Source organism: Ranitomeya variabilis, chromosome 8 (assembly GCF_051348905.1).
Source record: "Ranitomeya variabilis isolate aRanVar5 chromosome 8, aRanVar5.hap1, whole genome shotgun sequence".
NCBI lineage: Eukaryota > Metazoa > Chordata > Amphibia > Anura > Dendrobatidae > Ranitomeya > Ranitomeya variabilis.
The window spans coordinates 110,927,411-110,955,363 of record NC_135239.1 but is presented as its reverse complement, the minus strand read 5'-3'; the positions used below and the strand labels follow the sequence as shown (position 1 = coordinate 110,955,363).

Sequence of the window (27,953 nt, the reverse complement as noted above, 5' to 3'; positions counted from 1 at the left end):
GCACCGCCAGCTGTTCCCCTGCTGTGCAGCCGGCATCGTGTCCTGCAAAAGCCACGCAGACACAAGAACTGAAATTGAAGGGAACCTGTCCCCCCTCCCCCAGGCGTTTGTACGTTTTAAAGGCCACCTTGTACAGCGGTAATGCTGCATGTGTGCAAGGTGGCTCATAAACGTATTCTCCTCGCACATGTGGAACTGAAAACACGTCTAAAATGTGTCCTCTGTGTGACCATTTAACCATCCCGGTGGTGTGACTTTCCTTTGTAATGACACGCTGCAACCCCCTTGGTAGCGCTGCCCGTCTTCTGGCATCATTGTTTGGCTGGCTGCGCCTCTGCGGCCGCCCTGACCCACACAACGCCCCTCGTTGTCTTATTTATTGGGACTGCGAGGGTGTGATTGACGGGCATGATCAGTGCATCAGTTCGCCTGTCCCTCATCTCCTTCCGCCTTCTGCGGACTGTGCGGCTTCATGGCCGTGGCATGCGATAAGGGATCAGATGACGCCGCACAGTCTGAAGCGGGTGTAAGGACCCGAGAGTGAGAGGCGAACATATGTGCTGCGCCAGGCCCTGAATCCCAGCCCCGCAGTGTTTTAACAATGTTAAGACACTGCGGGGCTGGGATTCATGGTCATCGCGAACCGCACCGGCCGACATTAAATGATGCCAGAACATGGGCAGCGCTAACAGCGCTAGGCCAGGGGATCACACGACAGCACAGACTCCTGTACAGCAAATAACAACGCTCAGGAGGCTGCACCCAGCACCAAGGTGGGATTCTTGACATCTGTGCTGCGTCTCATTACAAAGGGAACTCGCGCCTCCAACACAGTTTGACTGTTTAAAGGGCTAAATGTTATACGTGTTTCATTCAGCGTGTGCAAGGAGCGAAATTAAAAGAGCAACCTTTGACTTGTGCAGCACTACTGCTGCATAAGCTGTGGCTCTTCTACTTTGTAACCCCTGAGGGGGGGTTAAAGGTTACCTTTGAAATTGGTTCAATTAGGCTTCGGCCTACACTCTGCTCCCCCTGCAGAGCCCTGGGCTCCAACACCGCCAGTTGGGGCCCGGTACTGCTAGCTGCACAGAGAAAAACACCAGCCAATGTGTCAGTGGGGTTCAGCACCGCCAGCTGTTCCCCTGCTGTGCAGCCGGCAACGTGTCCTGCAACTGCCACGCAGGCACAACAGACCCAAAAGCTGCCGCCAGTGCAGGCTTCGGCCTACACTCTGCTCCATCTCCTCCTCCTGCTGACCCCAGGCTCCAACACCGCCAGTTGGGGCCCGGTACTGCTAGCTGCACAGAGAAAAACACCAGCCAATGTGTCAGTGGGGTTCAGCACCGCCAGCTGTTCCCCTGCTGTGCAGCCGGCATCGTGTCCTGCAAAAGCCACGCAGACACTTGCTCTTGTACCTTCTGCTCCCCATCCTGGTTCCAGTACCGTCAGCTGGTTCCGGGCAGAGCCTTTGGCTTAGGTGCCTCCCTCTGGGTATCCGAGTTCCACCAACGTCAGGTGGTCCTTGGTAGTGCTTTCAGGCACGGGTACCTCCTGCTTAGTAACCGGGTTCCAGTAACGTCAGCTGGTCCTCGGTAGTTCCATTGGCTCTTGGACCTTCGGCTACCCATCCGGGTTCCAGCACCGTCAGCTGGTTCTCGGCAGTGTCTTTTGCTCTTGTACCTTCTGCTCCCCATCCTGGTTCCAGTACCGTCAGCTGGTTCCGGGCAGAGCCTTTGGCTTAGGTGCCTCCCTCTGGGTATCCGAGTTCCACCAACGTCAGGTGGTCCTTGGTAGTGCTTTCAGGCACGGGTACCTCCTGCTTAGTAACCGGGTTCCAGTAACTTCAGCTGGTCCTCGGTAGTTCCATTGGCTCTTGGACCTTCGGGTAGCCATCCGAGTTCCAGTTCCATCAGCTGGTTCTCGGCATTTTCTCAGCCTTCTTGTACCTTCTGCTACATTTCCAAGTTCAAGAGACTAAACACGATGACCCGGAAGACCACCCCTAAGATGACGACGACACCAGAGACGACAACCACCGTGATGACGACGACCCTGGAGACGATGACCCCGAAGACCACCCCGATGACGACGACCCCGGAGACGACGACCCTGAAGACCACCCCGATGACGACGACCCCGGAGACGACGACCCTGGAGACGACGACGACCTGGAAGACCGAGAAGCAGAAGAACAAGAGGCTGCAGAACAAAGAGCAGAAGAACATTAAGCATAACACTAAATATCAGAGCAAAAAATATTATCTAAATTATAAGCAGAAGAAGACTAAGCAGTGTATGGGGGTGAGTCCGTTCCTCCTCGTGGTGCCCCTGGATAAAGCCTGATGCTGCAGGCCAAACTGAACGCGGACAAATGTAACTGTTTTGTGACAGGCAGAACGGAAGGTGTAATCTTCAAACTTTTATAGATAACAACTACGGGAATGCCTGTCACAAATAAGAATATGATGAAGAAGTAGAATATGATGAAGATAATAGTAAAATAAAAAGAATATGAACAATGTAACCAAAAAAATAATAGGTAGAAGATGAAGAAGAAGATGAATAAGGTGAAGAAGTTGATGTCAAAGAAGCTGATGATGAGGATAATGAAGAAGAAAGTGTGGGAGAAGTAAAAAAGAAGGTGAAGGGCGTGGAAGTAGTGAAACATCAATATCTGACAAAATAAAAAAAAAAATTAACATAGTCAAAATCTTTCTACCGCCGAACGTCATAAAAAAAACCCAAAATCCTGCTATTCTATTACATTGGGCTAAACCTCTGTGCCTTTAATGTCTCCGCCACGTCCCCCAATACATCCTACATTATTCTTAGTTGTTTTCCTTCATGTAGAATGAACCTACAAGTTTATAAAGGGTTTATTTTAATTCCGATATTTTCGTCCCATTGACTTGCATTGGGATCGGGTGTCGGTATCGGATTGGATCCGATATTTTGACGGTATCGGCCGATACTTTCCGATACCGATACTTTCCGATATCGGAAAGTATCGCTCAACACTAGTGACCAGCAGTAAAAAGGTTACCGTCAGTCACAGGTGTCGGCTGATGATAGTGTACTACATTCATGTGATATTGGTTTATTCTCCTCATTTAAAACCTTTTTTAACTTATGTTCTATTTGTTTCCCTTTGTCTACTTGTTATTCTAGTGTGAAAATCTTGTGTAGTTTTTGATCAAATTTATGTGGAAATATGGAAATTCTGAAGGGTCCACAAACTTTCTAGCACCATTTTATATAAATGAATTTGCCTTTAGAGGAGTTTTAATTTATTAACATACTGTTTGCGTAGAATAGTTGAATAATAATAAAATATTCAATAATTACCTTTCTTAAGCCGTCGGATAACTACCCAAAAAATCATTGCTAAGGATAATGCACTAGTAGCAGTGGACACTCCAATTATAAATACTGCATTTCTGTGGTCTTCCTTATGATTCACCAATCTCTCTTGTGCTGAAGAAATAAATATATTTATTACTATTATTTATTACTGACTAAGGCTGCTGTCCCACTTGCCGTATTTGGTCAGTATTTTACATCAGTATTTGTAAGCCAAAACCAGTGGGTGATAAATGCAGAAGTGGTGCATATGTTTCTATTATGCTTTTCCTCTATTTGTTCTACTCCAGGTTTTGGCTTACAAATACTGATGTAAAATACTGACCAAGTACTGCTAGTGTGACGGCAGCCTAATACAGCAAAGAAATGTTACACACACCCAGGAGGGATGACAAATGTGTTAACCATAAATTAATTTAAAGGTGTACTCTCATGTTATTAACTTGGTTCATTTAGTTAGCATGAAAATATGAAAGTTTGCAATCGCCTTGCTTTTTCTATCTACTGTCATGTTCATGCTGTGAGAGCTTTTATCATGTGTACAGCTTGTATTCATGGAACTTGGTCACCAGTGCCTCCTTTGTGCTAATTACATTCTAGGAGAGGAGTTAAATCCTAATATCCAGTTCAGCTCTCTCTAGCTCATTAACTTCTATAAAGCTTTTAGCTGCTTCCCTCACTTCCTCTTGACAGGGCTCCTATTAGTCCTGAAGAATCACAATTCCCCAACCCCAAGAAAAATCCATTTCAAAAGCAGTTCGCCTAATCATGTCTCTCACTTTCTTTTGCTTTGCTCTTACTGAAAGGTCATGATGTCTCTATATGTAAATATAATGAGAACAGTGTAAACCTAGAAAAACACTGACATACTGTTAAGGTACCTTCACATTAAGCGACGCTGCAGCGATAGCGACAACGATGCCGATCGCTGCAGCGTCGCTGTTTGATCGCTGGAGAGCTGTCACACAGACCACTCTCCAGCGACCAACGATGCCGAGGTCCCCGGGTAACCAGGGTAAACATCGGGTTACTAAGCGCAGGGCCACGCTTAGTAACCCGATGTTTACCCTGGTTACCAGCGTAAAATGTAAAAAAAACAAACAGTACATACTTACATTCGCGTCCCCCGGCGTCCGCTTCCTGCACTGACTGAGCGCCAGCCCTAACAGCAGAGCGGTGACGTCACCGCTGTGCTGTACTTTCACTTTCACTTTACGGCGCTCAGTCAGTGTGGGAAGCAGACGCCGGGGGACGCGAAGGTGAGTATATACTGTTTGTTTTTTTACATTTTACACTGGTAACCAGGGTAAACATCGGGTTACTAAGCGCGGCCCTGCGCTTAGTAACCCGATGTTTATGCAGCGCCCCCCCGCACCGCCGCAGGGCCGAGGGGTACCCGGAGCCGGGCCTCTAGTTCTCAGTCTCGGGGTTCTCACGGTGGCTAGACCCGGTCCGTGGCCCTGTCCGTCGGTGGGGGACGTCCGGTGTAATAGGTGGTAGTAATGGTAGCGATGGAGCGGTGCGGTTGTGGGGTGTAAGTCGCGGTAAATAACGAGGACACCAGGTTGCAGTCTCTTTACCTCTTTACTGGAGATCTCTGAGTCCTCAGTCCAGAACACGGTTCACCAGGCTACGCAAGTCCGGCCGGTCCAATGGCACCTCCAGAGTTCTCCTCTCAGGTGGAAATCTGTGCCTTCCTTCTAGCGCTATGTGTTGTAGTCCTTCCCTGCTGTGCTCACGGAAAGTAACCCCACAACGGTTGTGTCTGTTTCTTAAGTTCCCTCACAACTCGATTTGATGTTCCTCTGTAATCCACCCCTTCCCTGTATTCAGGTTGGAATGGCACCCGTTTGTCAGGTAGGCCTGGAGTTCTTCCGGGACCCTAGAGTCGCCCCTCTCCCGCAATTGCCCCCCAAGACTTCATAGGTGATATGTGGTAGACAGCCCGCCTGAGACCGACTGTCCTGCCGCTGTTTGGAGTATGGCTTGAAGCTGTATTCTAATCCACTCCCTCGGCGTTCCGGCCACCGGTATTGCGCCTCAGCAGGGTGCTGCCTCTTTCAACAAAACCCCTGCTGGTATTCTCCTTCTGCTTGATCTCGTTTCTCACTCAGCACAATCTATCTCGCTTCTAGTCCTTTCTTGAGTCCCGCCGCTTCCAGGAGCCTGCGCGGACCCGTTACGTTCTTTCAATGCCAAGCCTCTGCCAGGATCCCACCCCTGGCAGAGACCCTACAGTCTCTCCCTTCACAACACCCCCTGCCACAGGGTGTTGCTCCGTTCAATCCCGTCAGCGTTCTCTTCTAACTTCCTGCCTGACCCCCAGTTTACCCACTATGGTGGGGAGTGGCCTAATGAATAGCACCCTTAGCTCCCCCCGGAGGCCCAGCTGTGAAACATATTGGTGTCTGTGATACCTGATTGGAGGAACTCCTTCGGTGCCATCGAACGTACCATGGCTCCCCTTAGCGGCGAAGCCACAGCACTGCAACGACCAAGACTCTGGGGCGCTGCACTCCCCCCTGGTTAAACACAGTACTCCGGGACTGGGAAGAAAAACAACAATACAGATTAGCAAAAAGACATACAATTTTGTTGAGTGCAAAACGATAAGTATACTTGAACAGGCTTCCCTTTATGGGAGGTGAGGACACTTTTAACGTTACAAACATGGTCAACATTATAAATTACAGGCTATGCATAACTCCTGTTACCCAACCGGGTATTCTACTTAGTGCAAATTCTGGAACAATAAATTAACATTGCCTTTAAGAAACATACACTCTTAGTTTACCAAAGGCCTTCCTATAATCACATTACAGGGTAAGGTAACTTCACATTCTCCTACTTTGAACCTGCAGGACCGCCTGTCCCTATGGCACCAGACCTACTGCCTCTCCTTTCTTTTACAGGACCGCCCCGTTCAGCCAGGGCCTACTGCCTTTCGCTACTATACATAGTATAGACATAACATTCCTTTCGTTTAAAGAACTCTGAGCCAGCTCTACTCGGCTCCTTTAAGGACTCACTCTCTAACCCCTACGGGTTCGCCTTCTGTCCTTAGTAACAAAGTAACTTTCTATGGGGACGCAGGGTTGACCTTCTATCCTCACCTTCATCATTACTTCCTTACTTTCAGCTATGCAGATCTCTATCTCTACCCCTACGGGCTCTCTGCATCTTTTCTTTCTGCAAAACATTATTTTCAGATTTCACAATTCAAACAATTTAAACACATATAACTTTTCATGTAAAACAGTTACATTTCTTTTCAAAGCATCATCATGGCATTACTGTTCTGCAACAGTATCTTTCTCAAGTTCAATTCTTCACATCCCCTTTAAGAGGGGACCAAGTCTTTCTGAGGTAGCTCGTTTTCTCAGCCTACCAGCCCACGCAAAGGTTCCGGTATGGTATCTTCGCAAAGTGTCTTTAACTAGAACCGGTAGGAAAGATATCTTCACAAAGTGTCTTTGGCTCAAACCAATAGGGCAAATATCTTCGCAAAGTGTCTTTGGCTAAAACCAGTAGGGAGCACCTTTAAGAAGGTGCAAACTATTTACAAAAGAAAGTTCGAATCATGCACAGTCCATGATTTCTGCAGTTCTTTAAACTTGTGCAAAATTTTAGGAAAACTCAGAACAAACACAGGGATCCCGGGTCAACAAAGGGATCCATTAACCCTAGACAGGTTTAGCAGCAACTCAAAAGAACAAACAGTAACTATTTACATTTTCACAAAGCGAAATCTTACTCTTCTTTCAGAAGTTTCCATGAGGCGCCACCTGGCGGGCGGACCCCTGCAATTCAGGTTTCAGGTCCACTCCCGCTGCCAGATACACCCCATGGGTTCGGGTCTGTTGCACGACCAGGTCGTGCGCAGCGATCAAGGTCTGTGTCCCCACTTCTCTCTGTGCTGGTACATCCGGAACATCGGTCACTCGAAGGGGCACCTCCTTAGGCACGACGGTGGTGGCGGCGATCGGGTGGCAGATCGCAAGTTCTGTGGTCAGGCAGGTGGGGCCGACCAGGGTGGTTACAGATCGGTCACACGGCGGCACCTTGGCCACAGGGGCTGGTTTCTCTTTCTTGTAGACGTTCAGAGCGAACCACCCCTTTTCCCCAAGATGCCGGGTGTAGGTAACACTGTCTCCCGGATAGAGGTCTCGATCGGGGTGACCCTCTCTAAGGTGTGACTCGACATCCCGTCGGTTAACAAAGACCTCCGCGTATAGCCCCGGTTCTTTAATGAAGCCCCAGCCTCTTTGGAGTTTAAAGACGGTGATGATGCCCTGCCTGCGCGGGGCCTGGTGAGTGGTGGGGTCCTTACGGGCCCGGTCCTTGACCGCCAAATCTTTTTGATGGTAGGCCTCCCGTTTAGCCTGATGTGTTTCCTCTTCCTCTCGCCACCGCTGTTCTAGCTGGATCTGGTATTCTTCCCAGCTTAGGGCCTGTACCATTTCTCCCTTCTGGGTCTCCACCCCGGGGAACCCCATGAGATTGGATCCAGGGTTCACCCAGCGGCACACCGTGCGCTCCGCGCTGACCTCACACGGCAAGGGAGTAGGGGTGATTGGGGCTCGCATACGGTGTTCCATGCCCGTGGCTTCCTCCCATGGTAACAGGCGCTGAAGTCTATGGGTCCCCGGGAGAGGTGGTGCTGCTACGGGACCCACTAACACACCCTCTGCTGGTGGGGCAGGATCGGCGGACTCACCCACTGGTACGATTCCACTTTCCGCAACAGGTCCCGCTGGTTCTTCCGATGTCCGGGAATCCACTGCCGGTCCCACCTGATGCGGGGCCTGGACTCTTACATGCAGTTGGAGGAGCTGGTTATATAAATCCTCCATCTCGGCTCTCAGGAATTTGGTGTTATCCACGGAGGACAGGCTGCTGGGCTCATCCGGGTAGTCAGGGGAGACTTCCACTTCAACCCCGCTGTCGGGTTCGGAGCTGCTGGCCATAGCGTCCTCCACGTGGGTCGCTTCCTGGTCTTTTTCCCGCTCTCTCCTGCGTGAGCAGTTTCGTTTTCTCTGCCTCCGCCCCCCATTAAGGATTAGGAGGCGGATCTCTGCTGCTGACGGACACGTCCTCACTGCACAGAAATATTTAGACTGGGCGGCCATTATTCTTCGCGCTCTCCAGCTCGTCTACGCCCACTCCACGCCCCTCTTCTCTTCCTGCGCTTTCCTCAGCGCTGCAATGGCGGCGGATTTTGGCAGCAACTGGCGCAGCACAGTCTTTGTAATAAAGTACAGTCCAAGCACAACAAATCACAGTCTCTAGGCACACATGACCTGATTCTTCAGGCTTAAGTAGATCCTGTTCGTGACGCCAAGACTGCGGCGCCCCCCCGCACCGCCGCAGGGCCGAGGGGTACCCGGAGCCGGGCCTCTAGTTCTCAGTCTCGGGGTTGTCACGGTGTCTAGACCCGGTCCGTGGCCCTGTCCGTCGGTGGGGGACGTCCGGTGTAATAGGTGGTAGTAATGGTAGCGATGGAGCGGTGCGGTTGTGGGGTGTAAGTCGCGGTAAATAACGAGGACACCAGGTTGCAGTCTCTTTACCTCTTTACTGGAGATCTCTGAGTCCTCAGTCCAGAACACGGTTCACCAGGCTACGCAAGTCCGGCCGGTCCAATGGCACCTCCAGAGTTCTCCTCTCAGGTGGAAATCTGTGCCTTCCTTCTAGCGCTATGTGTTGTAGTCCTTCCCTGCTGTGCTCACGGAAAGTAACCCCACAACGGTTGTGTCTGTTTCTTAAGTTCCCTCACAACTCGATTTGATGTTCCTCTGTAATCCACCCCTTCCCTGTATTCAGGTTGGAATGGCACCCGTTTGTCAGGTAGGCCTGGAGTTCTTCCGGGACCCTAGAGTCGCCCCTCTCCCGCAATTGCCCCCCAAGACTTCATAGGTGATATGTGGTAGACAGCCCACCTGAGACCGACTGTCCTGCCGCTGTTTGGAGTATGGCTTGAAGCTGTATTCTAATCCACTCCCTCGGCGTTCCGGCCACCGGTATTGCGCCTCAGCAGGGTGCTGCCTCTTTCAACAAAACCCCTGCTGGTATTCTCCTTCTGCTTGATCTCGTTTCTCACTCAGCACAATCTATCTCGCTTCTAGTCCTTTCTTGAGTCCCGCCGCTTCCAGGAGCCTGCGCGGACCCATTACGTTCTTTCAATGCCAAGCCTCTGCCAGGATCCCACCCCTGGCAGAGACCCTACAGTCTCTCCCTTCACAACACCCCCTGCCACAGGGTGTTGCTCCGTTCAATCCCGTCAGCGTTCTCTTCTAACTTCCTGCCTGACCCCCAGTTTACCCACTATGGTGGGGAGTGGCCTAATGAATAGCACCCTTAGCTCCCCCCGGAGGCCCAGCTGTGAAACATATTGGTGTCTGTGATACCTGATTGGAGGAACTCCTTCGGTGCCATCGAACGTACCATGGCTCCCCTTAGCGGCGAAGCCACAGCACTGCAACGACCAGGACTCTGGGGCGCTGCATTTACCCTGGTTACCAGTGTAAAACATCGCTGGTATCGTTGCTTTTGGTGTCAAACACGACGATACACGCCGGTCTGAAGACCAAATAAAGTTCTGAACTTTGTTCAACGACCAGCGATATCACAGCAGGATCCTGATCGCTGCTGCGTGTCAAACTAAACGATATCGCTAGCCAGGACGCTGCAACGTCACGGATCGCTAGCGATATCGTTTAGTGTGAAGGTACCTTTAGGCTATGTGCACACAGTGTATTTTTGATGCGTTTTCGCTGTGTTTTTTCTGCGCGGAAATGGACCAAAAACACAATGGAATCCTTATACAAGGTAATTCAATGACAATCCTAAAGTGTTGTGCACATGAATAGTACATTTCCGTGTGTATTTCAGTGCTTTTTTTTCTGCAGTATCTTAAATTTTTGTGTTTCTGCAGCATTTCCGCACCAATTGACTTCAATTGAGTCAGTCAAATCAGCAGCAAAAAAGCCGGTATTAACATGTTTGCAGATTTGCTGAGTTTTTATTTTGTATTTTACCTGCTTCCTATAGTGTTTCCCATGCTGTTATCTGTGTGACAGAATGGGAAACACCAGCACGATGGTTTTTATCGGCGGTAATGCAATGGCCGGTAAAACCGTCGGTCAGAGCGCTGCGGAATGATGCTGGCAGATGTCAGCGCTCCAAATTCTGCCATCTCTGCCCTCCATTTAATTTTTGTTGCAGTGTGTTAGCAAAGTTATTGACACCAGTTTGCTGGTAAAATAGTTACCTACAGGCCAGCTATTTCAAACTGTGGTTCGTCGGTCACACACGGATCACATATACAGTAAGTTTGCTCCAAATTCAGCCATTTGAAGTGAACGTGGAAAATATTGTCCTTCATTTAAAATGGGCAAGGTGCATGGCAAGGGAACTGGATGGTGATGGTGCATGCTGTGGCCGTGGGCAAGCTGAAATTGTGCTACCACAAACACCCACATCTTCTCGCCCAACCTTCCTGTACGAATTACTAGGGGACCACAGCACACCACTATTGAACCCAGAGCAGTGTCAAAAGGTTGTTGGTTGGATAGCGGATAATGCTTCCAGTCACTTTGCCACCACCACCCTGTCTTCCACACAGTCAAGTCTCAGTAGCCATGAGTCTGGACTGCATATTCCTCACCCTGATCCTCCTTCCTACCTCCATGCTGAGTGACGGAAACACCTAATCCCACACTCTGAAAGAGCAGGCAGATCTGTGGCAGACACCGCTGAACCTACAGCCAGGCATGGACAGTGTGTGACAATGGCTGAAACCTGGTGGCGGCTCTGAGGTGAGGTGAGCTCACAAACATAGCATGCCTGGTCCATGTGCTTAACCTCGTGGTTCAGCGGTTTCTCAAAACCTACCAAGAGCTGCAGGATCTGCTTGTCAAAGTACGCCACCTGTGTGCCCATCTTAGAAAGTCAGCTACAGCTTCTGCCACCCTTGCCATGCTTCAGTAGCGTTTGCAGCTTCTGGCTCACCAACTGGTGTGAGATGTTCCCACGCGTTGGAACTCTACACTGCAGATGCTGGAAAGGATTTGTGAACAGAAGAGGGCAGTTGTTGACTACCAGCATCAACAAGGCCATCAGTATTCAGTTTAGACTCAACACATAAGACCTCAGGAGTGGACATGGATGTCAGACATATGTACCATCCTCCAAAACTTTGAGGACTCCACCAAGATAGTGAGCGGCAATGATGCCATAATTAGCATCTCCATCCCGCTTCTCTGTGTTCTGAAACGCTCTCTGCTCACAATCAAAGAGAATGCATTCCAGGTTGAGAAGGAGAAAGTAACCATACAGGGTGATTACACACAGCCCAGACTCATCTCATCCCAATGTGAATTGGGTGAAATGAGGAATAGGAGGAGAAAGAACAGTAGCTAGTTTCATGCGCTATAGACGGTACTGCCTGCACAACTGTCATACCGTCTGTTCAGCGTGGATGGCCTGAGGACAGGGAGGAGGATGAGAGCATGGTCAGTCATCCTGTTGGTGAGGACATGGAAGTCTTGCCTGTTAGAAGTCTGGTGTGCATGGCTAAGTTTATGTTACGCTGCCTTTCCTGTGACCCTCACATTCTCAAAATTTTGGGTGACAGTCATTACTGGTTAGTGACACTTCTAGACCCATGCTACAAGGAGAACTTTCTATCTCTTATTACTGAGGTGGACAGATCTACTAAAATGGGGTAGTACCAGAAGGCCTATGTTGCAGAATTATTAAAATAATTTTCATCTGAAAACGCTGGCAGTAGAAGTCACAGTTCATTAGACAACCAAGGAGTACAGGCGAGAGAGACACAACTCCAATTCAGCAGAGGCAGGGGAACACTGGCAAAGTTCTGGGAGAGTTTTCCCAAACCCTCCCATCGCACAGGCCCTGAGGCACAGGGTACTCTCACAAGGAGTGCAAAGTTTGGGAAGATGCTGAGGGAGTACCTTGCTGACCTTACCAACATCCTCCGTAATTCCTCTGTGCCTTTTAATTATTGGGTATCCAAGCTGGACACATGTTATGAACTGGCTTGGCTCTCTATGCCTTGGAGGTCCTGGCCTGTCCTGCCACTAGCATAAGGAGCACCAGATTTTACTGCTATGGTTTACAGGTACCATGACCCACTTGGAGAGCCCATGACATGCCAGAACAGCAGAACCCTCCATAATTGACCCCATTTTACAAACTATACCTCTCAATGAATTCATGTAGGGGTGCAGTGATCATATTGACACCACGGATGTGTCACAGAATTTTATACCATTGAGCAGTGAAATAAAAATAGCTACATTTTTATGAACAAAATTTAGTTTCATCCACAGATTTTACATTTTCACACAAGAAGTGGGTTAAAATGGCACCAAAATCTGTCCGACAACTTCTACTGAACGTGGCAATACTTCATATATGGCTGTACAGTACTGCTTAGCCATACAGACAGACTTGGAAGGAATTGAGTGCTATTTGCCTCCTGGAGCACAGATTTTTATAGAAGGGTTTGAGGACTCAATATACAGAGCCCCTAATTGCTAGAAGACCAGAATCCCCCCTCAAGTGACCACATTTTGGAAATTATATCTCTATGGGAATTTATCTACAGGTGTAGTGCTGATTTTGACTCCATTGGTATTTTCCTGAAACAAGCAGCAATGAATGTTGCCAAGTGAAAATTGCAAACTTCTGCTGTACTGACCGGTATGCTGTAGTGACCAGTAAGTTTCAGTCACCAGTACGTTATGCCCAGTCTGTGCTTCTGGAGGCATGCACCTGTAAGTTAGGCAGGTTTTCATAGCTTCAGAAATGCCAAATGTAGATACTATATATGGTTTAGGTACACTGTGGGGCTCAGAAGGGAGGGGGGCATTTGGATTTGGGAGCAAAGAATTTACTGAATTTCTTTTGGCATGTGAGGAGCAATTTCACTTATCCAGAGTACTACCAGTAACGTGGAAGCCCACAATATTTCCATTAACAGATAACGGATCTGAGTGGGGACTTGCTTTTTTTGTGGATTGAGTTGAAGCTTTTTGGGGAACATTTTTCATAACGTTTGGGATCACATTTAACTGGCGCTCTATGCTGAGCACTTAATTTGTAGTTTCCATTTAAATCTCTGAGTGATGTGACAGATGAAACCCTGAGGGATCCATTTACTATAATGAGGCAGCAGAGTTACTCTGGACTCCTTCTGGCCTCTATTCAGCAGTGTTCTTCTTTTCAGAAGTGTGCAAAACTGTGGCCGATGGCACTTTTATGCACACCTATAAAGATGGACACCACTGTATCACAGGCCAGACGGTGTCCACAGTGCCTCCATCTGAATCATTAGAGGGAATCTTCCACCAGAGGTTCCCTCTGAATCGCGTATTTCAGAGATTTACATGGAAAACCCGGTGTAAGCGCTCAACGAACAACACAGGATAAATGTGCGCAGAGCCTAACTGTGATCTTTGGGAGGCAGAATGAAAAAATGAACAGTAGGTGAAGAATTGGTTTTATTTATTTTTACACTATTCCTCGTATGGTATAAGTGATTAGGCGACTTTATTCTTCGGGTCGGTGCAAAACCAACAAAACCAGATTTATATTGGGTTTTTATGTTTGGCTGCTGTCAAACACTAAAAGATGCTTTTTATTGCAAAAAATAGTTTTTGCATCACAACATTTTGAGAACTATTTGTATACATATTCCCCAAAACATATTATTTGATACGAATTGCATTGCATGCATATGCCTTTATATGCTAAATTGCATATTGCGAAATAAAGCGACTCTAGAATAAATGCTATACAGAGAAAAATTGAGTCTTGCTAGATAATAGAAGTATATATAAACACATTTTATTAATTAAATAAATCACACAAGATATTGTTATAAAATGGGGCTTGAAAAGAGCACAAAAAATAGCCCAAAGTGTAACAGAGCAATAAATAAGTAACAAACAATGTAACAATATTCCGGGTAAGTGACAAATAGTCCAAGTTAAATAGGAGCTGGGTACAACCCTAAAACGTATAGGGTAAATGCGTATATAGCTAGTGATGTCGCTATTGCAGAGTCTCTGTCTGCAGATCCAGAGAATGTCTCACCAATTATATCAAAGGGAGATATGTATCACCCCTGTGGTTACTAGTGACCGCAGAGTTTGCTCCCCTTAATATAAATCAAGTCGGCTCTAAGAGCACCTATACATACTGAGACCTGCACAGCACTAATAGTGAAGAGTTGAAAACTAAATTACCCATCATAACGTCCAGGCAGTTGCGCCACAGCTCCTTCCCCAACGCACGTTTCGGAAATACGTTTTCCTTTTTCAAGGGGCGTGACTTGTGGGGTAAAAAGGTACTCCCTTTATACTGCATGTTGCTAACCACATGGTGGCAATAAACCTATGAAAGCCTGCCTATTGCGCACGCGTATCACCGCCGAACCGCCAAGCGCCGCGCCCTCAGACACACCTCCCATCTGTCAGGTCACGTGGGGCGGCCGGCGCCTGGCCGTCACCAAGCAACAAAACAAGACAGGGGCGGTCCAAGCGCGCGGAGCAAATGACGGTCACGGTGAGAAAGCGCGCATGCGCATATCGGCACGGATAATCCCAAGACTAGAAGCGGACATAAGGAGCTGGATAGCATGGTAAAAATTGTCCTTAGATGGAAGATAAACGTATATAATAAATCGGTTCCAAATATCAGCGCTAGTATGAATAGATAATTTGTATAAATAAACACGGACATTGGGAACTGGATACCACAAATATACAAAACTAAAACTAAACTAAACTAAAAAGCCATATATATGTCCTGACATTGATTTCACTAACAACATAATTGCAAATAAGCAAATAGTTAAAGCAGTCCACGGGGTGCTTAGTACCGGAACTAAGTCCAGGAACATAGACATTTCTTCTTTAGTCCTTTTCAGTCATAGGCCGATGGCAAGGTGTTCATAGGGATAGTAGAGGCTGGTGTTAGCCATAGGAGGATATATATTGGACATATAAATGATGACAGATAAAGTCACTACAAAGGGGAAGAAAAACAAATAATTAAAAACAATAAAAGTCACGACATTTAAAACCATCAAGTGGCAAAACGGTGCAGGGACTTCTGAGGCAGAGGCATAAGAATGGTGGTGGTGGTAAAAATATTACTGACAATAATAATAGAGGCATTTCACATAGTATTAAAGAAAAGATGCAAATCCTTGAGACTCTGTACAATTAAGACCACAAAATTTAAGAGAGATATTGGTGACAAACAATCCAATACAATGTATAAATGGAATCGAAAATCAAGGAGATATGTGAGGAGATCTAGGGGAAGATCTGCGTCCGTATCTATATCTATGACATCACAGGCCTCAAGTGAGGAATCTTCTAAATCTCTGAACAAAAATACGGACCCCCACAAAATGATTCCAAATAAGGATACTCAGGTGGTCAAACGTAAAATTACACAATTCTACAGACAGGATAAAAGAAATAAAAACAGCCATCTTGAGGTAATTAATTTATCTGCACATGTACTCACCGAGGCCCAGATAGAGGTTCTCTCTATGGGTCTGAATTTTTCACCCACTAATAACTTCGATTCTTTCACAGCTATAAAGGATCTCTTTCTGTTTTCAAGGAAACTAATCCTTAAAAAACTACACACAAAAGGAACATGTGTGAATGACCAGAGTGATCAAATTGAGGCAGAGGCACTCCGGGCTCTTGAAGATCTCTTGAGTGAACAAGATTCACTACCAGCAGGTATGTTCCCACAGTCCATCTATCCACGGTCTAAACGTTTTCCCCCCTTGTCAGTATGTCCAGCAGTGGAGATATTCACTAAGTTAGTGATGGATGACTTTAAACACATACCTATGACATATAAAAATGACAACCTCATGAGTCATCAACGTAGGGCTCTGAGGGAGCTTCAAAGTTATAATGATGTCGTCATAAAGTCAGCTGACAAGGGGGGGAACATAGTTATTTGGCCACAGGACCAATATGAGAGGGAAGCCCTAAGACAGCTGAGGGATAAAAAAACATACCGCCGTCTTGACTGTAGCCCCCTTGTGGCGTTCTCGGCCGAATTGGAATTAATTTTAAATCAGGCCTTTGATAAAGGGATCATCCCTAAAAAGATCCTGGAGGGGTTATTAACTAAATATCCAAGAATTCCAACAATATATTTCATACCAAAAATCCATAAAGATCCAGTGAACCCGCCAGGACGACCCATCGTGTCCGGCATTGGGGGACTGTGTGAACCAATTTGTAAATTCATAGATTACTATTTAAAACCTCTGGTTGAGGCCCTGCCCTCCTTTGCACGTGACACGATGGACGTCCTGGCCAGGATAGATGGTATGACATTAGATCAGGACACATTACTTGTTACGGCTGACGTAGAATCGCTGTACACATGCATCCAACACCAAGATGGACTAGAAGCTTGTCGCTTCTTCCTCATGAATAGCAACTGGGATGGCTCATTATGTGATCTAGTTTTAGAGTTACTCCATTATATCCTAACCCACAACTTTTTTGTTTTTCGCGATGTTTTTTATTTGCAGCAGTGCGGCACTGCCATGGGGGCGGCCTGTGCGCCCTCTTTTGCTAACCTCTTTCTGGGTTTTTGGGAGAGGGAGGTTTTTGGGGGGGAGGGCGCCCAGGCCGCGGACCATGTGCAGTGCTGGCTGCGATACATCGACGATTTATTTATTGTGTGGCAGGGGAGTGAACAACAACTTAAACAATTTATGGATGACTTGAACTGCAACTTATTTAATATCAAGTTGACATATAAATATAGTAGGGCCGAGGTGGACTTCCTGGATATCAAAATATCAGTTGATGAATTTTTCCAACTACAAACTGATGTATACCGGAAGCCCACCTCGGTCAACTCTTTACTACATGCTAGCTCTAGTCACCCTGCATCTACCATCAGAGCCATCCCAGTTGGCCAATTTCTGAGGATGAGGCGACTATGTTCATCTGAGGCAAATTTTCAACGACAGGCCAATGACCTCAAGGAGAGATTTCGGATGCGTGGGTACAGTGGTAGAAATATCAGAAGGGGTTATATTCAGGCCAAGAGGAGTGATCGTACTGCCCTTCTGCATCCTCAAATTAAAAAAGGACAACAAATAACTCAAAATGACCAACCAGTCAGATTTATATCTACATTTAACGGCCAATGGGCACAAATGAGACAATGCCTCAAACGCCATTGGAATGTTTTACAGACTGATCCAGTATTATCAGGATTTCTATCTAAAGCACCCTTGATGACAGCTAGGAGAGGACAAAATCTGTCAGACACTCTGGTTCAGAGTCACTATGTTCCAAAATTGGAAAAAAGGTTCTTCAATACTCGGGGCCCCCTGTTATGGTTCTCAATGGCAAGAGAACATAGCCCAGCATACATAGGAACTAGCTCTTGGAAGGATGGAAACTTAAACTGACCATGAACTAAACCTGCCGCACAACTAACAGTAGCCGGGTAGCGTAGCCTGCGTTTTATCCCTAGACGCCCAGCGCCGGCCGGAGGACTAACTAATCCTGGCAGAGGAAAATATAGTCCTGGCTCACCTCTAGAGAAATTTCCCCGAAAGGCAGACAGAGGCCCCCACATATATTGGCGGTGATTTAAGATGAAAATGACAAACGTAGTATGAAAATAGGTTTAGCAAAATCGAGGTCCGCTTACTAGATAGCAGGAAGACAGAAAGGGTACTTTCATGGTCAGCTGAAAACCCTATCAATACACCATCCTGAAATTACTTTAAGACTCTAGTATTAACTCATAACATCAGAGTGGCAATTTCAGATCACAAGAGCTTTCCAGACACAGAAACGAAACTGCAGCTGTGAACTGGAACAAAATGCAAAAAACAAACAAGGACAAAAGTCCGACTTAGCTGGAAGTTGTCTGGTAGCAGGAACATGCACAGAAAGGCTTCTGATTACAATGTTGACCGGCATGGAAGTGACAGAGGAGCAAGGTTAAATAGCGACTCCCACATCCTGATGGGAACAGGTGAACAGAGGGGATGATGCACACAAGTTCAATTCCACCAGTGGCCACCGGGGGAGCCCAAAATCCAATTTCACAACAGTACCCCCCCCTCAAGAAGGGGGCACCGAACCCTCACCAGAACCACCAGGGCGATCAGGATGAGCCCTATGAAAGGCACGGACCAGATCGGAGGCATGAACATCAGAGGCAGTCACCCAAGAATTATCCTCCTGACCGTATCCCTTCCATTTGACCAGATACTGGAGTTTCCGTCTGGAAACACGGGAGTCCAAGATTTTTTCCACAACGTACTCCAACTCGCCCTCAACCAACACCGGAGCAGGAGGCTCAACGGAAGGCACAACCGGTACCTCATACCTGCGCAACAATGACCGATGAAAAACATTATGAATAGAAAAAGATGCAGGGAGGTCCAAACGGAAGGACACAGGGTTAAGAATCTCCAATATCTTGTACGGGCCGATGAACCGAGGCTTAAACTTAGGAGAAGAAACCCTCATAGGGACAAAACGAGAAGACAACCACACCAAGTCCCCGACACAAAGCCGAGGACCAACCCGACGCCGGCGGTTGGCAAAAAGCTGAGTCTTCTCCTGGGACAACTTCAAATTGTCCACCACCTGCCCCCAAATCTGATGCAACCTCTCCACCACAGCATCCACTCCAGGACAATCCGAAGATTCCACCTGACCGGAGGAAAATCGAGGATGAAACCCCGAATTACAGAAAAAAGGAGACACCAAGGTGGCAGAGCTGGCCCGATTATTGAGGGCAAACTCCGCTAAAGGCAAAAAAGCAACCCAATCATCCTGATCTGCAGACACAAAACACCTCAAATATGTCTCCAAGGTCTGATTCGTCCGCTCGGTCTGGCCATTAGTCTGAGGATGGAAAGCAGACGAGAAAGACAAATCTATGCCCATCCTAGCACAGAATGCTCGCCAAAATCTAGACACGAATTGGGTACCTCTGTCAGAAACGATATTCTCCGGAATACCATGCAAACGGACCACATTTTGAAAAAACAGAGGAACCAACTCGGAAGAAGAAGGCAACTTAGGCAGGGGAACCAAATGGACCATCTTAGAGAAACGGTCACACACCACCCAGATGACAGACATCTTCTGAGAAACAGGAAGATCCGAAATAAAATCCATCGAGATGTGCGTCCAAGGCCTCTTCGGGATAGGCAAGGGCAACAACAATCCACTAGCCCGAGAACAACAAGGCTTGGCCCGAGCACAAACGTCACAAGACTGCACAAAGCCTCGTACATCTCGTGACAGGGAAGGCCACCAGAAGGACCTTGCCACCAAATCCCTGGTACCAAAGACTCCAGGATGACCTGCCAACGCAGAAGAATGAACCTCAGAAATGACTTTACTGGTCCAATCATCAGGAACAAACAGTCTACCAGGTGGGCAACGATCAGGTCTATCCGCCTGAAAATCCTGCAAGGCCCGCCGCAGGTCTGGAGAAACGGCAGACAATATCACTCCATCCTTAAGGATACCTGTAGGTTCAGAATTACCAGGGGAGTCAGGCTCAAAACTCCTAGAAAGGGCATCCGCCTTAACATTCTTAGAACCCGGTAGGTATGACACCACAAAATTAAACCGAGAGAAAAACAACGACCAGCGCACCTGTCTAGGATTCAGGCGTCTGGCGGACTCAAGATAAATTAAATTTTTGTGGTCGGTCAATACCACCACCTGATGTCTAGCCCCCTCAAGCCAATGACGCCACTCCTCAAAAGCCCACTTCATGGCCAAAAGCTCCCGATTCCCAATATCATAATTCCGCTCGGCGGGCGAAAATTTACGAGAAAAAAAAGCACAAGGTTTCATCACGGAGCAGTCGGAACTTCTTTGCGACAAAACCGCCCCAGCTCCGATTTCAGAAGCGTCGACCTCAACCTGAAAAGGAAGAGCAACATCAGGCTGACGCAACACAGGGGCGGAAGAAAAGCGGCGCTTAAGCTCCCGAAAGGCCTCCACAGCAGCAGGGGACCAATCAGCAACATCAGCACCCTTCTTAGTCAAATCAGTCAATGGTTTAACAACATCAGAAAAACCAGCAATAAATCGACGATAAAAGTTAGCAAAGCCCAAAAATTTCTGAAGACTCTTAAGAGAAGAGGGTTGCGTCCAATCACAAATAGCCCGAACCTTGACAGGATCCATCTCAATGGAAGAGGGGGAAAAAATGTATCCCAAGAAGGAAATCTTTTGAACCCCAAAAACGCACTTAGAACCCTTCACACACAAGGAATTAGACCGCAAAACCTGAAAAACCCTCCTGACCTGCTGGACATGAGAGTCCCAGTCATCCGAAAAAATCAGAATATCATCCAGATACACGATCATAAATTTATCCAAATAATCACGGAAAATGTCATGCATAAAGGACTGAAAGACTGAAGGGGCATTTGAAAGGCCAAAAGGCATCACCAAATACTCAAAGTGGCCCTCGGGCGTATTAAATGCGGTTTTCCACTCATCCCCCTGCTTAATTCGCACCAAATTATACGCCCCACGGAGATCTATCTTAGAGAACCACTTGGCCCCCTTTATGCGAGCAAACAAATCAGTCAGCAGTGGCAACGGATATTGATATTTAACCGTGATTTTATTCAAAAGCCGATAATCAATACACGGCCTCAAAGAGCCATCTTTCTTAGACACAAAGAAAAAACCGGCTCCTAAGGGAGATGACGAAGGACGAATATGTCCCTTTTCCAAGGACTCCTTTATATATTCTCGCATAGCAGCATGTTCAGGCACAGACAGATTAAATAAACGACCCTTAGGGTATTTACTACCCGGAATCAAATCTATGGCACAATCGCACTCCCGGTGCGGAGGTAATGAACCAAGCTTAGGTTCTTCAAAAACGTCACGATAGTCAGACAAGAATTCAGGAATCTCAGAGGGAATAGATGACGAAATGGAAACCAAAGGTACGTCCCCATGCATCCCCTTACATCCCCAGCTTAACACAGACATAGCGTTCCAGTCGAGGACTGGGTTATGAGATTGCAGCCATGGCAATCCAAGCACCAACACATCATGTAGATTATACAGCACAAGAAAGCGAATAATCTCCTGATGATCCGGATTAATTCGTATAGTTACTTGTGTCCAGTATTGTGGTTTATTACTAGCCAATGGGGTGGAGTCAATCCCCTTCAGAGGTATAGGAGTTTCAAGAGGCTCTAAATCATACCCACAGCGTTTGGCAAAGGACCAATCCATAAGACTCAAAGCGGCGCCAGAGTCGACATAGGCATCCGCGGTAATAGATGATAAAGAACAAATCAGGGTCACAGATAGAATAAACTTAGACTGAAAAGTGCCAATTGAAACTGACTTATCAAGCTTCTTAGTACGCTTAGAGCATGCTGATATAACATGAGTTGAATCACCACAATAAAAGCACAACCCATTTTTTCGTCTAAAATTCTGCCGTTCGCTTCTGGACAGAATTCTATCACATTGCATATTCTCTGGCGTCTTCTCAGTAGACACCGCCAAATGGTGCACAGGTTTGCGCTCCTGCAGACGTCTATCGATCTGGATAGCCATTGTCATGGACTCATTCAGACCCGCAGGCACAGGGAACCCCACCATAACATCCTTAACGGCATCAGAGAGACCCTCTCTGAAATTCGCCGCCAGGGCGCACTCATTCCACTGAGTAAGCACAGACCATTTACGGAATTTTTGGCAGTATATTTCAACTTCATCTTGCCCCTGAGATAGGGACATCAAGGCTTTTTCCGCCTGAAGCTCTAAATGAGGTTCCTCATAAAGCAACCCCAAGGCCAGAAAAAACGCATCCACATTGAGCAACGCAGGATCCCCTGGAGCCAATGCAAAAGCCCAATCTTGAGGGTCGCCCCGGAGCAAGGAAATCACAATCCTGACCTGCTGAGCAGGATCTCCAGCAGAGCGAGATTTCAGGGACAAAAACAACTTGCAATTATTTTTGAAATTTTGAAAGCAAGATCTATTCCCCGAGAAAAATTCAGGCAAAGGAATTCTAGGTTCAGATATAGGAACATGAACAACAAAATCTTGTAAATTTTGAACTTTCGTGGTGAGATTATTCAAACCTGCAGCTAAACTCTGAATATCCATTTTAAACAGGTGAACACAGAGCCATTCCAGGATTAGAAGGAGAGAGAGAGAGGAAGGCTGCAATATAGGCAGACTTGCAAGTGATTCAATTGAAAGCACACTCAGAACTGAAGGAAAAAAAAAAAAAATTTTCAGCAGACTTCTTTTTTCTCTCCTTTCTCTGCCAATTAATTTAACCCTTTGTGGGCCGGTCAAACTGTTATGGTTCTCAATGGCAAAAGAACATAGCCCAGCATACATAGGAACTAGCTCTTGGAAGGATGGAAACTTAAACTGACCATGAACTAAACCTGCCGCACAACTAACAGTAGCCGGGTAGCGTAGCCTGCGTTTTATCCCTAGACGCCCAGCGCCGGCCGGAGGACTAACTAATCCTGGCAGAGGAAAATATAGTCCTGGCTCACCTCTAGAGAAATTTCCCCGAAAGGCAGACAGAGGCCCCCACATGTATTGGCGGTGATTTAAGATGAAAATGACAAACGTAGTATGAAAATAGGTTTAGCAAAATCGAGGTCCGCTTACTAGATAGCAGGAAGACAGAAAGGGTACTTTCATGGTCAGCTGAAAACCCTATCAATACACCATCCTGAAATTACTTTAAGACTCTAGTATTAACTCATAACATCAGAGTGGCAATTTCAGATCACAAGAGCTTTCCAGACACAGAAACGAAACTGCAGCTGTGAACTGGAACAAAATGCAAAAAACAAACAAGGACAAAAGTCCGACTTAGCTGGAAGTTGTCTGGTAGCAGGAACATGCACAGAAAGGCTTCTGATTACAATGTTGACCGGCATGGAAGTGACAGAGGAGCAAGGTTAAATAGCGACTCCCACATCCTGATGGGAACAGGTGAACAGAGGGGATGATGCACACAAGTTCAATTCCACCAGTGGCCACCGGGGGAGCCCAAAATCCAATTTCACAACAGCCCCCCACAAGGATGCTTCCCATGTGGTACCTGTATAGCGTGCAAGAATATCTTACGCACTTCTACCTTTTTGTCTTCTAATGGTGCACGTCAATTTACAATAAGGCAACATATAACTTGTGCTACGACCCAAGTGATTTATTATGCCACTTGTGGTTGTCAGAAAATATATATAGGCCTTACATCGCGCCAATTACGTATACGGACACGGGAACATGTGCGGGATATCCTTGCGGCAGCAACAACTACAGACCTTATGACTTTGAAAACAATACCAAAGCATTACAAATTATTTCACCAATGTGACCCCAAGTCATTTATGGTCAGAGGTATACAGCACATACAGGGGGGCATCCGTGGGGGTGACATAAAACGGCTCCTTGCCCAGAAGGAATGTAGATGGATCACCATCTTGGACACGATGTCCCCTATTGGTCTTAACGAGTCTCAAGGATTTGCATCTTTTCTTTAATACTATGTGAAATGCCTCTATTATTATTGTCAGTAATATTTTTACCACCACCACCATTCTTATGCCTCTGCCTCAGAAGTCCCTGCACCGTTTTGCCACTTGATGGTTTTAAATGTCGTGACTTTTATTGTTTTTAATTATTTGTTTTTCTTCCCCTTTGTAGTGACTTTATCTGTCATCATTTATATGTCCAATATATATCCTCCTATGGCTAACACCAGCCTCTACTATCCCTATGAACACCTTGCCATCGGCCTATGACTGAAAAGGACTAAAGAAGAAATGTCTATGTTCCTGGACTTAGTTCCGGTACTAAGCACCCCGTGGACTGCTTTAACTATTTGCTTATTTGCAATTATGTTGTTAGTGAAATCAATGTCAGGACATATATATGGCTTTTTAGTTTAGTTTAGTTTTAGTTTTGTATATTTGTGGTATCCAGTTCCCAATGTCCGTGTTTATTTATACAAATTATCTATTCATACTAGCGCTGATATTTGGAACCGATTTATTATATACGTTTATCTTCCATCTAAGGACAATTTTTACCATGCTATCCAGCTCCTTATGTCCGCTTCTAGTCTTGGGATTATCCGTGCCGATATGCGCATGCGCGCTTTCTCACCGTGACCGTCATTTGCTCCGCGCGCTTGGACCGCCCCTGTCTTGTTTTGTTGCTTGGTGACGGCCAGGCGCCGGCCGCCCCACGTGACCTGACAGATGGGAGGTGTGTCTGAGGGCGCGGCGCTTGGCGGTTCGGCGGTGATACGCGTGCGCAATAGGCAGGCTTTCATAGGTTTATTGCCACCATGTGGTTAGCAACATGCAGTATAAAGGGAGTACCTTTTTACCCCACAAGTCACGCCCCTTGAAAAAGGAAAACGTATTTCCGAAACGTGCGTTGGGGAAGGAGCTGTGGCGCAACTGCCTGGACGTTATGATGGGTAATTTAGTTTTCAACTCTTCACTATTAGTGCTGTGCAGGTCTCAGTATGTATAGGTGCTCTTAGAGCCGACTTGATTTATATTAAGGGGAGCAAACTCTGCGGTCACTAGTAACCACAGGGGTGATACATATCTCCCTTTGATATAATTGGTGAGACATTCTCTGGATCTGCAGACAGAGACTCTGCAATAGCGACATCACTAGCTATATACGCATTTACCCTATACGTTTTAGGGTTGTACCCAGCTCCTATTTAACTTGGACTATTTGTCACTTACCCGGAATATTGTTACATTGTTTGTTACTTATTTATTGCTCTGTTACACTTTGGGCTATTTTTTGTGCTCTTTTCAAGCCCCATTTTATAACAATATCTTGTGTGATTTATTTAATTAATAAAATGTGTTTATATATACTTCTATTATCTAGCAAGACTCAATTTTTCTCTGTATAGCATTTTGAGAACTATAATTTTTTCATATTTTGGCCCACAGAGTCATATGATGTCTCGTCCCGCATAAAACTAGCCACGACATTTTTTGATCGCTTTCTATTCCGATTTTTGTGAGGCAGAACAAACAAAAAACAGTAATTCAGGCAGTTTTAATTTTCGGGTCAGTACAATTACAGTGATACCTCATTTATATCTTTTTTTATATTTTGGCACATTTATACAATAAAAACTATTTTATAGAAAAAATAATTATTTTTGCATCACTTTATTTTGAGAGCTATAACTTTTTTATTTTTAGCTGATAGAGCTGTATTGTATGGCAGCTTGTTTTTTGAGGGACAAAATGACGTTTTCAGCGGTACCATGTTTATTTATATCTGTCTTTTTTACCGCGTTATTTCACTTTTTGTTTGGCAGAATGATGATAAAGCATTGTTTTTTGCCTTGTTTTCTATTTATTTTTTATGGTGTTCACTAAAGGGGTTAACTAGTGGGACAGTTTTATAGGTTGGGTCCTTGCGGAAACGGTGATAAAAAAATATGTGTACTTTTATTTGATTTTTTTTCCTTTTTTCTAACTTTTTGACTTTGTCCCACTATGGGACAATCATTTTTTGCAGGCTGATCACTTCTACAGCATGGAGATGAAGCAGCATCTCCATGATGCAGAAACTACAACAACACTGATCCCATAAGTATCATCATGAGTAGTGTTGAGCGATACCGTCCGATACTTGAAAGTATCGGTATCGGAAAGTATCGGCCGATACCGGCAAAGTATCGGATCTAATCCGATACCGATACCCGATACCAATACAAGTCAATGGGACTCATGTATCGGACGGTATTCCTGATGGTTCCCAGGGTCTGAAGGAGAGGAAACTCTCCTTCAGGCCCTGGGAACCATATTAATGTGTAAAAGAAAGAATTAAAATAAAAAATATTGCTATACTCACCTCTCCGACGCAGCCTGCACCTTACCGAGGGAACCGGCAGCGTTGTTTGCTTAAAATTCGCGCTTTAACTTCCTTAAGTGAAGTCCCGGCTTGTGATTGGTCACGCGCCGCCCATGTGGCCGCGACGCGACCAATCACAGCAAGCCGTGACATAATTTCAGGTCCTTCAGGATTTTAAAATTACGTTCCGGCGTTGTGATTGGTCGCGTCGCGGTCACATGGGCGACGCGACCAATCACAAGCCGTGACGTCACGGGAGGCAGGAGACGCGCGCATTTTAAAATGTGACCGCGACGCGACCAATCACAACGCCGGAACGTAATTTTAAAATCCTGAAGGACCTGAAATTACGTCACGGCTTGCTGTGATTGGTTGCGTCGCGGCCACATGGGCGGCGCGCGACCAATCACAAGCCGTGACGTCACGGGAGGCTGGACACGCGCGCATTTTAAAATGCGCGCGTCTCCTGCCTCCCGTGACGTCACGGCTTGTGATTGGTCGCGTCGCCCATGTGACCGCGACGCGACCAATCACAATGCCGGAAGGTAATTTTAAAATCCTGAAGGACCTGAAATTACGTCACGGCTTGCTGTGATTGGTCGCGTCGCGGCCACATGGGCGGCGCGCGACCAATCACAAGCCGGGACTTCACTTAAGGAAGTTAAAGCGTGAATTTTAAGCAAACAACGCTGCCGGTTCCCTCAGTAAGGTGCAGGCTGCGTCGGAGAGGTGAGTATAGCAATATTTTTTATTTTAATTCTTTCTTTTACACATTAATGTTGTTTCGATACCGATACCCGATACCACAAAAGTATCGGATCTCGGTATCGGAATTCCGATACCCGCAAGTATCGGCCGATACCCAATACTTGCGGTATCGGAATGCTCAACACTAATCATGAGACTAAGAAGAGATCCTATGCGCGCCCCCGGAAGAAGCTGGTGGCAAAATGCGCGTCGGGGTGAGGGGATGCCTGGAGAAGCTCTGCAGCAGGTATATGTTTATGAAATACCGTATATACTCGAGTATAAGCTGAGATTTTCAGCCCATTTTTGGGGGGCTGAAAGTCCCCCTCTCGGCTTATTCTCGAGTCATACCCAGGGGTCAGCAGGGGAGGGGGAGCGTGGGCTGTGTAATTATACTTACCTGCTCCCGGTGCGGTCCCTGCATGTCCCTGCTTCCAGCGCTGCATCTTCTTCCTGTACTGAGCGGTCACATGGTACCGCACATTACAGTAATGAATATGCGGCTCCACCACCCATAGGGGTAGAGCCGCATATTCATTACTGTAATGTGCGGTACCATGTGACCGCTCAGTACAGGAAGAAGATGCAGCGCTGGAAGCAGGGACCGCGCCAGGAGCAGGTAAGTATACGGGGAGGGGGAGCGCTGCGCTGCTCCTCTCCTTCGTTCCGGTGTGGCTCCATCTACGGCATCCTCTGGCTGTGACGCTCAGGTCAGAGGGCGCGATGACGTGGTCAGTGCGCGCCGTCTGCCTGAACGTCAGTGCGGAGAACGCTGAAGACGGAGCCACACAGGAAAGAGGAGCAGGTAAATATTAAAAGTGCGGGGGCCTGAGCGACGGAGAGGTGAGGCACTATAAGGGGCAAGTGTCTGTATGGATCATC

At 46.7% G+C, this 27,953-nt stretch overlaps 1 protein-coding gene across 2 annotated transcripts in view; it reads right to left on the bottom strand.

Moving 5' to 3' along the window:
• LOC143787905 (L-selectin-like) overlaps positions 1 to 27,953 on the bottom strand; it is a 507,551-nt gene that overhangs the window by 104,958 nt on the left and 374,640 nt on the right. For both annotated transcript variants that reach the window (XM_077277060.1, XM_077277062.1), the window contains one exon: positions 3,346 to 3,474. In XM_077277060.1, the coding sequence (XP_077133175.1) occupies positions 3,346 to 3,474 (129 nt within the window). The remainder of the gene's footprint in view (positions 1 to 3,345; positions 3,475 to 27,953) is intronic.